We start from the raw sequence: 15,179 nt of genomic DNA on the forward strand, positions 1-15,179 counted from the left end.
TGAGAGAGAAATAAAATAATATCTAATCCAATCTATTGAGATTGATGGGTAAATTGATTATTAGAATACGGACTTGAGAAGAAAAAAAAAAGAAAAGAAAAGAAAATTCTTGTTTTGATTTTCTTATGTTTAGTGTTTTTAAAAGCTATCAAATCATATAAGTAATTGGTGGTTTTTATTTTGAGCCAAAAAAGGGGAGAATAAAGGGTGGTGGATGCCCAAGTACTTTAATTCAATTAATATTGGGAAATAAATATTAATGCTATGATTTGAAAATTGGTCATTCCTTTTGGTTATTTTTTCATGATTTGAGAATTTGTGGAGTGTTTTTGTTTCCACGTCCCTCAAGTGTTCTTGTCGATTTGTTGTTGGTTCTTCACTTCTTTTCCTTTTTCTTTCTTATAATGATCTTATTTTATATAATATACTAATAAGATATAGATTGGGACAAAAACATTCTTAGGACCCGTAAACGTCTTGTTACACTATATACTATTTTGTAATCTTTAATTAATTGCAATCAACATATGATATGACTATAGTGCACCTTTAAATGTTATAAACCATTGAATCATTTTTTGATGTTAAACTTTCATAAAAGTAGCAATTTAGTACTAAAATGTTAAGGTATAGGAATAGTGTATGATATGCTTAATACTTTGAATGAATAAAAGTAAAGTGGGTTAAAAATTGAAAAGAGAAAGTGAGTCATAATATTATAGAATGAGTCACTTATTTTAGTTTATGAAAGAAAAGTAAAGCGAAGGTTTTACATAATAAAAGGTAGAGAGTGATGTAAACATGAAAAGGCTATGTGGATGGATAAGATAGGTGAGGGGAGGGGTAATAAGGTAAATAAAGAAAAGAAGGAATTAAATAGATAAATAAAATTGGGGGTTGAAATTGAAAAGAAGAAAGTGGAGATTTTGATATTGATATTGATTTTGGTGGGTAATGAAAAAGAGGGATTTAGATGCCAAAAAAAGGAGGAGTTTATTATAAGAAGAGATGAGTTGAGTTTTTTTTTCTTTTTTTTTTTTTATAATGAGAAACAAAAAGTTATTGAAAAATTACAAAATTACAAAATTACAAAATAGAATTAATAAAAAAGGAATTCTTTAGGTGTTGATATTGACGTTTTGAGTTAATGAGAAAAGGAAAGATTTCATGGGTTGAGTTGAGTAGATCTTCCGCCTACGTGGTGACAGCTGACATCTGACTCATCTCTCTTTGCCTTTTTCTCCCTTTTCCATCTTCTCTTCTTTTTCTCTAATCTCCCTTATATTCTAAAGATTTCATTTTAGAATGCCCTTATAGGGAGGGATTAGGACAATACATTCAATATTTTAATCAAATCCATAATTAAAATGTTTCTAATTACGGTTTACATGGATGTAGCATGTGACATCTGCCACTATATTTTTATTAATACCTTCTTCTACTACTCTCAAAAACACTTTATATTTATAATATGAAATTGGGACCATTATTTCTCTTGCAATTTAACTTTTAAATTACCTAATAATTTCTTCATGTTTTATAAACTCATAAATATTATTAATTATCATCAATTGAGTCCCACCCATTTTTCTAACCTCAGATTTTCAAAAGGAAAAAAAACAGAAACAATAAAATCACTAATGATATTTTTGCACAAAGGTTGTACTTTTCATATATATTATAGAATTGAGGCTATATTACATGTGCAAAATTTCACAACCTTTTATACTCACACCAATCTTTTTAATTATATTACCAAATGGATTGGTCTAAACGTCATTAAAATTCACGAGTTTAATAAAATAACTCAAATAGAAGGAATTGAGTTCATGATCCTCTATCCATATTTGGACTAATCCGTGATTAATGATAGTCTATTTAAAATTTGTTATTTTGGTAACATCCAAATATTGTAGGAAAAAATGGGTTGTAGTTGTGGACACCTACGTTATGATTGCTTATAGGTCTCCAAATTTTTAATCTTATGTTCAGTACATTCTTATTGCTTCCGTATTGAATAGATTCTATAATCTAATCAATTTTTTTAAAAAAATTAAATGTTGTATTATACATGTAATTTATTTTTGTGTCTAGTAAATGCTCCAACTATCCAACTAATTTTCTAAACAAATATTGACACAATTATTACTTCATCGTTAGCTATAGTTTGGTTAAGTATGATTCATTTAAAGATCGTTTAAAGAAGCAAGAAATTAGGGATGGTGATACATGTTTTTAGTGGTGGGATGAATACGTCAATTTCTTGACTAGTGGAATTCGCATCTTCTACTTTGTATTTGAGTTAAACACAATGTTGTTCAAGCCTTCTGCTGCTAACATTTTCATGGTGATTATAGTGTTTTGTTAATTAGGTCCATAGTCTCACTCTATGCTATAGATGATATAATTGGTTTTTGGATTGCAAAATAATATTATGAAAAGGGGAGGAACAGGGTTTGGATAGAGAAAGATCTTATAAAATCTGAGCAGATAGCAAAAGACATAAATCATTATGATTAAACCAAAGAGAAAAGAAGAGAAAATTTTGAGAATTGGCCCTAAAGAATAAACCACAAAGCAAAGCCGTACAAAGAAGAAGAAGATGATGATGATTCATATAGTTTAGACATTGTCAAATGTAATATATATATATATGAATAGATAAAAGAGAGAATTAATGTGATTTGGCAGAAGCCACGTTGCATTTTTTGAGTTCAAATGTGTGAAGTAAGTGAGAAGGCGATGATAATAATAATAAGGTTCATTTTCATTGAGACATTAAAACAAACACTTTGTGAGAGCCACAACCATTGAAGGCCCATATGCTTTTTTCCACCAACATTTGAACCCATTTTCTTTACCTACTTCAATTATGACCTATTATTCTTCTTCTTATTAATTCAACTCATTTTCTTCTTAAAACCCCACACCACACCACACCCCCCTAGAATCACTATCAAAATTCTCTACTCCCTTTCTCATCTTCTCTTATTCTTATCCTTCACTTCACATGCTACTAATTTGATAGTCAAACTTGAAAATTTATCGATGTTTCTCTAAGATAAACAATTCTTAAATTTAGGTATTATATGTCCGAGTGAGTTCGAATGAAATCAAATATCCATTGTCATCGTTCAAACTTGCAAAATTCTTTGAAATTCTTCATTTTATTTCATTGAAATTCAAATATGACAAAATGTTAAAGATGTTGTCAAGTTAATCGTGAAGTGTGTCGGACGAGCACCAATAGGACATTATAAAGCAATAAAGAATTAAAGTTAGGATAATGGCAAGTGGCAGTTGCAAAGTGGTATTGGATTAAAGGAAAATATAGGTATGAATTTGGACAGTTTCTGTTTATATTATTATTAATTATAGTGCTTAAAATTGACAGAACTGGACAATCTCCATTTTTAGAATCTCTAACTTTTTTTTTTATTTATTTAAAAAAAGTGATAAATTAATTAATTAATTAGTTAAAAAATAACTAAGGTTTGTTGTGTTGTAGTGAGATGAGAAGTGTAATTGAGACATAGACTTACACTATGGGTTTGTCAAAAGGGAAAAACCCAAGTTGGAAAGTTTGTTTCTTTTCTAACCCTAAACAAATGTTATATCAGACTAAAATTCAATTATGTTATAAAACAAGAATAAATAAGTTAGATAAAGAGAATGAAGCAACCAAACAGAATAAATAGGAAATGGAGGATGTAAAGAACAATTGAATTCAATTGTGGTGTATCTTACAAAGGCACCATCACATACCTCTATTTATAGGACATGTCATGATATGAGTGTTACACTATATGGAATTCAATGGAACGAAAGTTACAACATGGGTTAAAGGGATAGTTATAGGAATATTGGTAACATCTCGTAGGTTATGAATATCTACATAATTATATTTACAATAAATTAAATATGTTTTACGTATTGGTATTGTTAATTACATGTGTTTTCCATATATACTAACCAACAATATCCATGTTTGAATCCATAAACAAAAGTTGCAATTCAATCGACGAGTGAGGGTGATCATTAACGATAACTGTAAATTTGAAAAAATCCACGGTATTAAGTACATGTAATCAAAACAAAATTAAATTACGTTTGTGATTGCAATTCATTATAATTGATCTATTAATGAAATTTAATTAGTGTTACACCAAATTTTATTTTTTATATGACTTTTGAAATTTAATACTTTAGTTTCATTGAGAGATTTGAACTACAGACTTTTTAATCTTCAACAAATGCTAGTTGTGCTAAGTACTTTTTAACTACTTCTATCTTATCTAAAATTTAGTCACGTAAAAGTAAATGAGCTATAAATGAAATGAAATGTAAAAAAGAAGACAGTCCTTCCACTAATAACACAAGAGCTATGGTGAAAAACCCAAGTTTTCAATCCTTGTCCCTTTCTAAACCAAAGTTTCCTCCCAACAACTCTATAAAAAGCAATGGTAGAAGCTCATGAAGGAATGAATTGTGCTTTTCCTTACAACAAAACTATATCATTGATAAAATATATTGAATCATCAAAGAGGTACAAAAAAGACCCATTAAAGGAGGTACCCAAAAGATGTTTCCAATTTACATTAAGGGAAATTAAAACTATAGCTATTGAAATCTCTAGAAACTCCTTTGAATTAGGATCTATCCATCTTTCCCCTGGCTTGCATTTCATTCTCTTAATTTCTTCTCAAATCTTCTACAAAACAAATGCATATGTAATCTTCTCATCCAAAATCAAGGAAATTTATACTACAAAATCCAATAACGTACGATTTTGTGATCTTGATCTTCCTCTCCGTTACATCCAAACAAAAATAGCCCACCAATAACCATAAACAATATCTCTCCATCTTCAAACGCTTTAACAACAACACGCAAGGATTTATCTCTCTTACATTTAAACACATACACACATCAATCTTGAACTTTAGTAATCGTATATGGTAGAATATTAACGTTACATCATCGTTGTAATAAGCCCAATGAGGCCCAACTCTCAATTTGGAGAAATTGGATCCAAAATTATCGGGCTTAGCCGAGGAAAAGCATATGACACCACACTATACATAATTTAATTAAATTATAATAAAGTTTATAACTATTAAAGTTTATTATAAATAGTAATTCACACCATTCATCTTCATAACCTACCTACGTTACAACATTCCATAATCTTCTCTTAAATTCTATATTGGCTTTGTAAGAGTGGTGTGTATTAGGAAGACCAGACCAATTTAAACTCAAAGGATAGCTAAATTTTAATACTATACAATGCAACAAAAATAACTAAATTTACGAATAATTTATACTATTTGTCAAGCACAAGAGAATACCTCACACAAGAATCACACTAAACGTTTTTTCTTTTTTTTTTTCCTAAATTAATGCAAAGTAACAGTTAGGATTTTTCTATCCAACAACGTGTCTAAATCATGAGCTTATACCCATGGTTAAAAATGGTTAGACATTATAGTATTAAATTCAACTTAAATTTGTATCATTTAAGGTGTTATGTTAATATCTACTTAAAAATATTATTTATTTCTCATAAATTTAACGAGAGATTGAAAAAACATGAAAAATAAAGAAATGAATATTGGTAGCTTTTTGGTCAAAATTTGTGATTGTTATTTTCAACCCCATATTTTGATATGATTAATTATTTTATAAAGGAAAAAGGAAAGAAAAAGAAAAGATGAATAAAATAATTAGCTGACTCATTACCGAACCCCATGAGTCATAGAGAGAAAGAAAATGGGAAATATTTCATAATATATTGAAACTTAGTTTAATAATGAATTGAGTAATATAATTGAGAAAAAAGGGTGACCGTAAACTGCCCGAAAGGATAGGGCAGCTCGATCTTCGTTTCTTGTCGTCTTTCCTCTCCACCAACCGACGCCATCTTTGATGTTTCTCTTTTTTACAGATGGATTTCCGCATCACCGCACACGGAGCTCATCCAACGGTCATGGTGAGATCAAGAAAGTATAATGGCCAATTAGAATTTTACACGTCATGAGAATGGAGGAATATACGTATGGCGGAATGCAGCGGCTTAAAACTTCCAACTTCTGCAAATAAGGAAGGGAAAAGGAAAGGGAAAGGGGAGGGAAAGGAAAGGAAGAAGAAGGAATCGCTTTTACGTATCTTTTCTCTTTCTCGATTCTCTGTTTAATCTTATTAACAGAGGAGAGGGAAAGAGGGAGTGAAGATTACGATTTCGCTTCCTCTTCCTCTTTTTCCTTTTTCATTCGTCCATTGATTGATTCATCGTTCTTCTCCAACGAGCTGCGATCTTGTTGCGTTATTCGTGCTCTCTGGTTTGACATGTCGGTTGCACGGAGTTTTGATTTGTGGCAGAAAGATGCTTTCTTTTCCGCCGCTGAGGAGGTGCAAGAATCGGCTGACATGTGAGTTTCGTTTTAGCTTCTAGGGTTTGGGCGATTTGAGCATGAATTTCTCTGTTTGTATTTTTGATTGATCTTATTTGCTTTTCAATGCGTGAAATTCTCCGTTTTTTTTTTCCTTCTATCACGTGGGTATGATTCCTGATTCCGGATTTTGGGATTTTCCCTTTCAACGATGTGAAGAATTTATTAGTGGTCTTGACGTATAAAAGACGCTGGTTTTATGGCTTTTGTACCAATAAGTTTGCCAACGGTGTCCTCGTTCTCGCATTTTCTTTCCTATGTGTCCTTGTTTTGATTTTATTGGTTTAGGGTTATACCTTGAAATCTGTTTGTTATGTTGTTGAGAGAGGGAAGACAGGAAGTGGAAAGGGGAAATAGGATGTGAGATAGTTTTAGTGATTTTGGTAAAACTGATGATTTGATTATGATATTTCATCAGCACAAAATGTTGGAGAGGAGGATGGTTAAGCAATTGGATACGTTGCAGACTAGCTCAAGACATTTCCTTAATGTATTTCATCTTAGTACCGTGGGTATTTGATGTTGATAGAAGATGAAACGATGAGCACCCTGCAGAGAGAACAGATAGTCTGGTTTTTCAGATATTCCTGTGAAGGATTGTCGCTATTGAAGTTTTGTTAAAAGCCTTATCTTGTGTTTTAGGGTGGAATTGTTCTGCTTATGGATGCAGGCGGAGAGTTTAAATCACGATTTGTGGTATGCCCTTTCTTATCAAGGGTTAACGTTGCTATGGCAGAGTTTGAGTCTGTATGTAGTTCAGAGATTGAGATTTGGGAAATGATGATGGAATCTCTTAAGGGTCCTCTTTCTTCGGAGGGAAAGACCAATTACTTTGGAAGATTAATTTCTTTGGCCTTTTGTGGTTTGTTTGGTAAAGGGATAGGAATACATTCGTAGGGGTTGATAAGGTGTGGGATAATATTTGGAATTTGACACATTTCAGTGCTTTTCATGGTGGCTCTTAATTTAAATTTCTTTCATAAATATCCTTTACTTTTGGTTTTAAATGTTTAAGGTTCTTTTATGTACTATCCACTCTGGTTGGACGTTTTTGGGCCTCTCTGTATTCTTCATTTGTCTTTATCAGAGTTCCTTGTATATTTGTATCAATACACATCTCACTAATCACGATTCAAATTCTCTGATCAACACAAACTACTACAAACAAACTCAAAACATAAACGATCCTAAATTCTTAATGAGAGTATTACAAAACAGAAATTATTTGCCCTGCATCTGTAAGGTTGAGTTTGATATTGGTTGCCCCTTTCTTAAAAATCACTTTGTTCGATAAAATCATGTCGTAATATTGTTAAATTCTTATTCTTTCTACTAGGATCAAATTTTGATGTTTAATTTTCTCACTTTTCTTCTATCTAAATGCCAGATTGGAATCCACATACAGGACATGGTTAAGAGAGAAAAGAACAAAGTCAATGGTAGAAAATTTGGATGAATTCACCAGGGAGTTGCGAACTGCACTGGGAACAGCCAAATGGCAGGTGACTAATATTCTGTACGTAAATTACTTCATTTTTGTTTTCGAAGTAGAGTATCTCAGACCTTCCTACCCCTTCTGTTGACAACTATGACACAAATTTATTTTTCTTAATTTTTATTCTTCTGTATGACATTCCAGTTAAGTGATAGAGTCTGGTTTTCTCCTTTGATGTCTTGGTCCTTGTTCTTTTTGCATTAATACTTATGCCTGTCATCTCTGGATGCAAGTTTAGTTGGAAGAGTTTGAGAAGGCTGTAAGATTGAGCCATAGAAAACATGGGGATGCTACTAAGCTGGAAAGACATAGGCAATTTATTGATGCCATTGAAAACCAGATATTCTGCGTCGAGGCATCATTACGTGAATATTTTATCGAGGAAGGCAAGCAACCACTTAAATGGGTAAACCTTAATGAGGAGGAACGTGATGATTTAGCTGCATTTCTCACTGGGACAACACCTACTATACGAGGTCCAAAAGATGAACACTCGGAACCTGTATCTTCTTATGAAGAATCTATTCATGAGACTTGTAACAGAAGACGAGAAGCAAGCAGTAACCAGAGCAGCTTAGATATTAGTGATAAAGTTGAAGAAATTCAAAATGCACAGTTTGTCATGAAACTTCAAGATAATGAAATTTCACGTTCAAGGGATGAAGTTGTATGCCATACAGAAAGGACAACCAATGGTAGAAGAGTGTGGAGTTCACCTAACTTCGATACTTTGACAATTGTTATTCCTGATGAAGATGAACGGAGAAACCCAATGCCAATGGTGGAGCCCACACCTAAAGAAAAAGGATCCAGAACAAACCTCTGGAGGCAAACTGGAAGGGAGTTTCTTCCAGCAAAAATTGCGGGTCATGTATGCAGTCAGGTGAATTTTTTCTTGCTTCTCGAAAAGTAATATTGCACTCAACCATGGTAATAAATACTAAATGACAAACGTTCACAAGCATGAAAAGTGAACATTAATAATGTTTCACCATTGGGAATAACACCATGTGTTTTATTTGAATGTGACTGTGATGGAAAATCTCTCAACACTAATAGATCTTCATATTTTGGTTTTGCCAGCTCTATTCTAGGTTTCTGGTTCGCAGACAATTCCAGAGTTCAAGGAATATGCAGCGTGGTTGCTCAGTTCAACTTACACTTGCTCTGATGCTAACAATTTTCTTATTGGGTAAGAAGCCAGAGCATGCAACTTGAAAGTGGAGTTTAATTAACATAGTGAGGATGATGAACAGATACTGTTACTAAGCATATAAATTTTTTATACGCGTAATGTATGTGAGAAAAACCTTTCAAGAGATATGTGGAGTTTCATCGTGGTACTAAAAAATCTTGATATCACTCTAGATTGCTTTTTTCAAGCTTCAGATATGGGAGTCCAATGTGACCTTGAATGTGATATGTTTTATAGGTTTTAGAAATGTGTTATTGAATTCTAAAAATGTGAGAGTGGAAGTCTCATGCATTAAATGCTTCAGGATATTAAAAAATCTTGTCAATCTAACCTAAATGAGTTTCAGATCACTTTTAGTGCAATGCATTTTAATATCACGATAGAACATTTCTATTCAGTTCATGTAAGGACATTTTGCTTATATTTGGGGAAAATATTAAAGGACGGTTCTGTCAGGCATCAACTTTGCCATTTTTCTAGTCATTTGTCTTTACTACCAACTAGTAACACAGTTTTAAGAATAATTCAGATGAACTCAGCTTGTACATGCCATATTGGGTGTCTTTTCTTTCTTTTTTCTTTTTCTGGTCAAGAGTGGATTAATATCTTATGGGTCTCTCTCTCTTATTTACCTTTTCAATGCTATTATGGACCTTGTCAATTTGAAAATTCTTATTTTCTTTGTTTAAAGTTTTTCAAAATATAATATGAAATTTTGGATGACCTTGATTTAATTGTAGTTGCATGAACTAATCTATGTTCTCAGTTGTGGTATTTTTCTTATCTGGTTTTTCTCCTCTTGTGCAGTGCCCTTTGTACTTTATTCAACTTGACAGTTCTGTATGAGACATCGACAATATAGCAGGTACCTCTTTTTGTAACTCTGTTAATATTGTTCTTGTTATTTGAGTTGGTATACGACAATGCATTGCTTGCCACCACTAGGGGATTTTCCTGGAAGTTTAATGGGATCGTCAATTTCTGGGATGAGTGACCAACTATTCCTTTGAAGTCTTCCAATTATAGGCCTTGGGCTGAAGTGGTTTTTTGTAAAAGAGAATTACAATGACTATTAATATCTGACTAGCTTGAACTTCTATTTCTTAAATAGTTAAACGGGAGGAATCTTGTTACTGAAGGTTCAGAAGGGAGAGAAAATACCGGTTTCTTTTAAGTTACTTGGGAGGGATTTTAGAGTCCAACTCCAACACTAAGAAGTTAGTGGTATTTGCCAGCAAAATGCTCTTAAAATGGTTTTTTTCCCAGAAAGCTTTCCCATCAACTTTTTCTTGTTTGAAGCTATCAGAAATCAAACTGTCTTTTCTGGAACTCTGGAAGTAATGCTAATAATAATCCCATTTTGCGAAATCTGATAGTTCTATTTAAACTCTATAAATTGTTTATTGTCTTCCTTCTCTCCTTTGCCTTTCAGGAAAATTTGAATATAAGTATTTTGATATGATACATTTAATCCGTCGCATTTAACAATAATGTGTTTGACCTGCCTTTTGAAAAAATATTCTTTAATTTTCTTGATAAGAATTTCATGAGCAAGGTTAGTTTAGTACTCATCTTTTGAAAAAAAAAAAGTATTTTTAATTGAAGCAATTATTGCACGTTCGTGTTTTTTAAGTGTCTTTCATACGCTCTTGTAATTTCTCAAACCACTTTTGGTTCTCAGTGGGAAGCACTTTTAACCATCACCTGGTCATTTTGGAAATGCACCAGCTGCTTGACTAATCCCATGGGAATATCCATCTAACTCTACAACATTTGATTATTGAGGAAAATTGTAGGATATTAAATCAACCCTTTATTTTGTCTTGTTCTTATAGTTTTTTGAGGATAAATTGTGTTAGCTTCAACTCTGCAGTTGGTTAGAGTTTAAAAACCTTTTGCAGAAGATCTGTCGAGCTATTTTACCATTTTGGAAAAGGGGAAATATGTCGGTGACTTCATATGAATGATGTATCTTCATATAGTAGATTTCAGGTCAATTTGAGTATGTTGCTGCTAACTACCATGGTTGTATAACTTGGCGAGATTTCATGCTTTAGAATTTAGGATGTGTAATATTCCAGATGCCATCATGAGCTCCAATCAGTAAATGCTGTAATGAGAACTAAAACATGAAACCGAGCCAGCTCATATTTCCTTTGAAGAAACTGCATTGTTCATCTCACCGTCTTTGAATGTCTCTTAATAAATCCTTTCAAAGTTTTACTATTTGAGAGACTTCTGAATTGGGGTTTTGTCTTGTATGCAGTGGTTACAACAGCAGATTTAGATCTCAAAGCTCTGGAGAAATGAAGGTGTTGTTTCCAGAGGATTGAATGAGGCCATTTTTATTTTTGTTGCTATAAAAAATGTGAAAGAGGCAGCAAGAATTAGGATTTAGGGTTTGTGTCACAAATATCAATATGTATTATAGCCAGGAATTATGGTTTGTGTATTGTGTCTGTTGTTTCTCTATTGGGATTATTGGACGAATCAAAGATTGATGATCGACGTATCAAAATCGTCTCGTTAAATATAATTTGTTTTACATGTAGAAAATCTTCCACGGACATAATTTCATTGATTCAAATTTGAAACTATTTCTCTAGACGACTGTTTTATTTGGTTTAGAGCATATTTCTACTAGTTTTAAAATAAATTTTAACGTTATTTCTAGAGATGATGTTAATAGATGGACGATTATCTAAAGAAAAAATCAGGGAGAGAACTCTTATTAGAACATCGAGTAGAGCTTTTCTTCTCGAAGAAATGTCTTGTCAGCTTTTTGGAAAATCAATCTTCAAGTATGATCACTAAGTCAACTCATGAAAGAATGAATTGAATCAATGTATATCGAGTTGAAGAAACCATATATTGAAATTCAAAATGAATATCTTCACGATATTAAACAAATTTATACTGTACAATATAGATTTACTAAGGAATCCCCCTCTAAATTGATTGCTTCTAAATTCAATCTCGTATTACCTTCCATTTAGTGTCGCTTCCGAATTTGCATTTTTTTTTTGGTAGGTTCTCCCTGACACCCTCCCTAACTCAAGTGATCTCCTCACTCTTGCACACTATTCAGTTAATAACCTAGTGCACAACTCTTCACAAAACCCGTAGTACAATTATATAAATCAATTTATAGAGCAAGATCAACCCTTTTAATGCACCTTCTTTTTAGAAAATCATGAAACAATTGGACTAGTGAGACATGAGAGTCCAAAATTACTAAAAGATTGAATTTCCTAAAATCTTTCAACAAAATCAAATGTTTAAATAAATTAAGAATAAAAATTTGAATCGATTAATACTATGAGAATAGAAATAAATGATAAGAGCCTATTATGTACGTATTAGTTCAAAATTTGAATGTGGATGATATATGTGTAGGGCAGCTCAAAGAAGCACACTTTGTGGGCTCTCTTGGTACGACGCTCCTCAGCCCAAACCAATTTCTATTCATTTCCATTTCCGAGTCCTCACTGACCGATCTCTCCATCAACTGCGATCTTCCTTCTTCTGCCGGAGACATCAAAGTTTCAAAGTTTCAACAACCTTCAAGAACCCGCAATTGAAGATCATCCTTATCCAAGTATGTCCTCTAATTCATTTCTCTTTCATGTTCAACCTCTAAACCCTAGAATCACAGAATCTCAATCCCCATTGAATTGAAAGCTTTGGATCAATCACCGTCAGATCTGAATCCACCATTTCGCCATGTCCTGTTTAGCCCTTGCCCTGCAGCCTGCTAATGGATCTGATATCCTCCTTCAAACTCGTGAATGGTTCCCTCCTCCAAGAGCGTTAGTTGCCCTAACCTCCTTCCGCCAGACACGATTGGCCTTCGCTGCCACCAAGCATCAGAGCCACCACGCATCCACCGTCCTTGGTGATGATTCTTCTCTCGCCGACTCTATTGCTTCTCTCGGTGATGATCCTTTGGCTGCCTCTAATGGTCAGGTTATTGTCGGTGCGGAAAGCCGTTACGGAGTTGTATATCGCCTTGTCAATGGCATCTATGTCCTTGGGATTACCACTGCTGATCAAGATAATTCTGTTAATGTCTTTGAATGTATCCATATTGTAAACCAAGCCGTTAGCGTCGTTGTTACGGCCTGTCGTGGTGTTGATGTCACTCCCGAGAAGCTTAGCCGGAAATACGCTGAGATTTATATGGCGTTGGATATTGTTCTTAGGGGTGTCAGCAATATTCGGCTTGCGGCAATGCTTGCTTCGATGCACGGGGATGGTCTTGCGAAAATGGTTCATTCCGCTCTTGATACGGAGAATAAGATTCGTGGTGCTGATAATTGGAATGCTATGGAGGTTCACTCGATTGACCATCAAGCCAATGTGGAGGCATTTTCGAGTGCACGATTTGAGTTACCCGCGGAGACTCTTGAAGCTGGTGATGAAATCGCAGCAACTCTTGCTCCTGTTACTCAGAGTGTGAATGAGCAACAGGATCAGCAGCAGCAGAAGACTGAGGAGCCCGCTGCTGAACAGGATCCATTTGCGGCTAGTGACATGATTAACAAGCCTGAAGAGCTGGTGGGCGGGTTCAAGAAGACCAAGGATCCTTCGGCTACGGATTTGACTATGGTGTTGGCGGGTCTTGAGGTTCCAACATTGCCACCTGCAGAAGCCACCCAATCAACACATATTGGCGTGGAGGGATTCGAAGGAAACTATGGTGGTATAGAATTCAGTACTGATCAGGCTACAATGGAAGAAACGTTTGAGGGCTTCAGCGATGCTTGGGGTGGAGGATTAGATCCATCTGAGTTCGTGGGTCCTGAGAAGGTTAAAAAAACAGAAGGCCTCGGTGGCTTGGAACTCTTGCAGACCGGACCTGATGGAGCGAAAGTAGCTGTTGCTGATGCTACTGGTAAAGGAACGCCACTTGAGAATTTGGTGACTAAGACTGAAATGAAGGGACCCGAAATGTATATCATAGAACAAATTAGTGCGGAGTTCAGAGAATCGCTGTTGGCAAGAGTAGGAATGATGGGAGTTGTATATTTGAAAACTTTGCCACCCAAAACTTCGGATGATAAAGAAACAGAGTTTTCATTTCGTGTTGAGGATACTGCTTCAGTTAAGAGATTTGTTGTGCAGGGTTCTCGTGTTAGCAGTCTTGGAAACGGAATGTTTCACGTGCGTACAGCACCTTCAAATGAACCTATACCAATTATTAAGTATAGTTTGCTACCTAGATTAACCCCATTGCCTTTGAGGGTTCGTCTCATACAGCGCCATAGGGGGACTTTACTCTCTGTGATGATTCAATTCGCTGCGAACCCTGATTTGCCGCAACCTTTGACTGACGTGACTTTTACTCTAAAACTACCAGTTGATCCTTCATTGTTGCAGGTGTCTCCAAAAGCTATATTGAATAGGTCCGAAAAAGAATTAAAATGGCATGTCCCTGAGATTTCTTTGAAGGGTTCTCCAGGTCTATTGAGAGCAAGGATGCCTGTGGATAGGAACGAGGAAGATGAAGGAGAAGAGCTTGAAGTAGTTGGTTATGTGAAATTTTCGGTTCAGAGTTATAGATCACTATCCGGGATTTCTTTACGGCCAGCTACTGAGGGTAAAACGGACTTCTACGAGACAGATCACAAGTTTGAGTCTGGAGTTTATACGTGCAACTGAAGCCTCGAGGTATTTTACCTTACACATGTTTTTATATTTTCTTTTTCTTGTATTTTCAGTGAGGTATGTGTTTTAGGTTTGTTTGTACCGGCTTAGCTTGTAATTTAGATTTGGGGTTCGTGAAAGTTGTCTATCATTTTTCCATTGATTTCATTTGTGAACATATGATTTTGTTTTTTCTGATATAATATGATTGTACATTACCGAATTCTTTTGGCTTCACCAATCAACTATGCTTGATTTTTTTACAAGAAATGTATGTAGGAGGGTAGGAGCTTTTCACAAGCTGTAGAGACGTTAAATTATCGGTAATCTTTTATTGATCTCAATATGTCCTTTATTATCTATCTGATGAAGGTTCTGAGCCTTTTGAACTATA

At 34.3% G+C, this 15,179-nt stretch overlaps 2 protein-coding genes across 3 annotated transcripts; both read left to right on the forward strand.

The window, feature by feature from the left end:
• The first annotated feature begins 6,091 nt into the window (after nucleotides 1-6,091).
• Nucleotides 6,092-11,744, forward strand: LOC101219019. Of its 2 annotated transcripts, XM_031880149.1 has the most exons (7): nucleotides 6,290-6,428; nucleotides 6,868-7,145; nucleotides 7,837-7,951; nucleotides 8,183-8,827; nucleotides 9,028-9,136; nucleotides 9,947-10,004; nucleotides 11,406-11,744. In XM_031880149.1, exons 3-6 carry the CDS (start codon nucleotides 7,886-7,888, stop codon nucleotides 9,970-9,972), a joined length of 846 nt encoding a protein of 281 aa, XP_031736009.1. In that variant the 5' UTR covers nucleotides 6,290-6,428; nucleotides 6,868-7,145; nucleotides 7,837-7,885; the 3' UTR covers nucleotides 9,973-10,004; nucleotides 11,406-11,744. The 2 variants fall into 2 exon arrangements, with proteins under 2 accessions (XP_004146315.1, XP_031736009.1); XM_004146267.3 differs by lacking the exon at nucleotides 6,868-7,145 and having other exon boundaries at nucleotides 6,092-6,428.
• Nucleotides 11,745-12,544: 800 nt separating this feature from the next.
• Nucleotides 12,545-15,016, forward strand: LOC101219260. Its single transcript, XM_004146268.3, has one exon. It carries the CDS (start codon nucleotides 12,863-12,865, stop codon nucleotides 14,798-14,800), a length of 1,938 nt encoding a protein of 645 aa, XP_004146316.1. The 5' UTR covers nucleotides 12,545-12,862; the 3' UTR covers nucleotides 14,801-15,016.
• Nucleotides 15,017-15,179: the final 163 nt, after the last annotated feature.

This window comes from Cucumis sativus, chromosome 1, assembly GCF_000004075.3.
Source record: "Cucumis sativus cultivar 9930 chromosome 1, Cucumber_9930_V3, whole genome shotgun sequence".
In the NCBI taxonomy this organism is placed as follows: domain Eukaryota; kingdom Viridiplantae; phylum Streptophyta; class Magnoliopsida; order Cucurbitales; family Cucurbitaceae; genus Cucumis; species Cucumis sativus.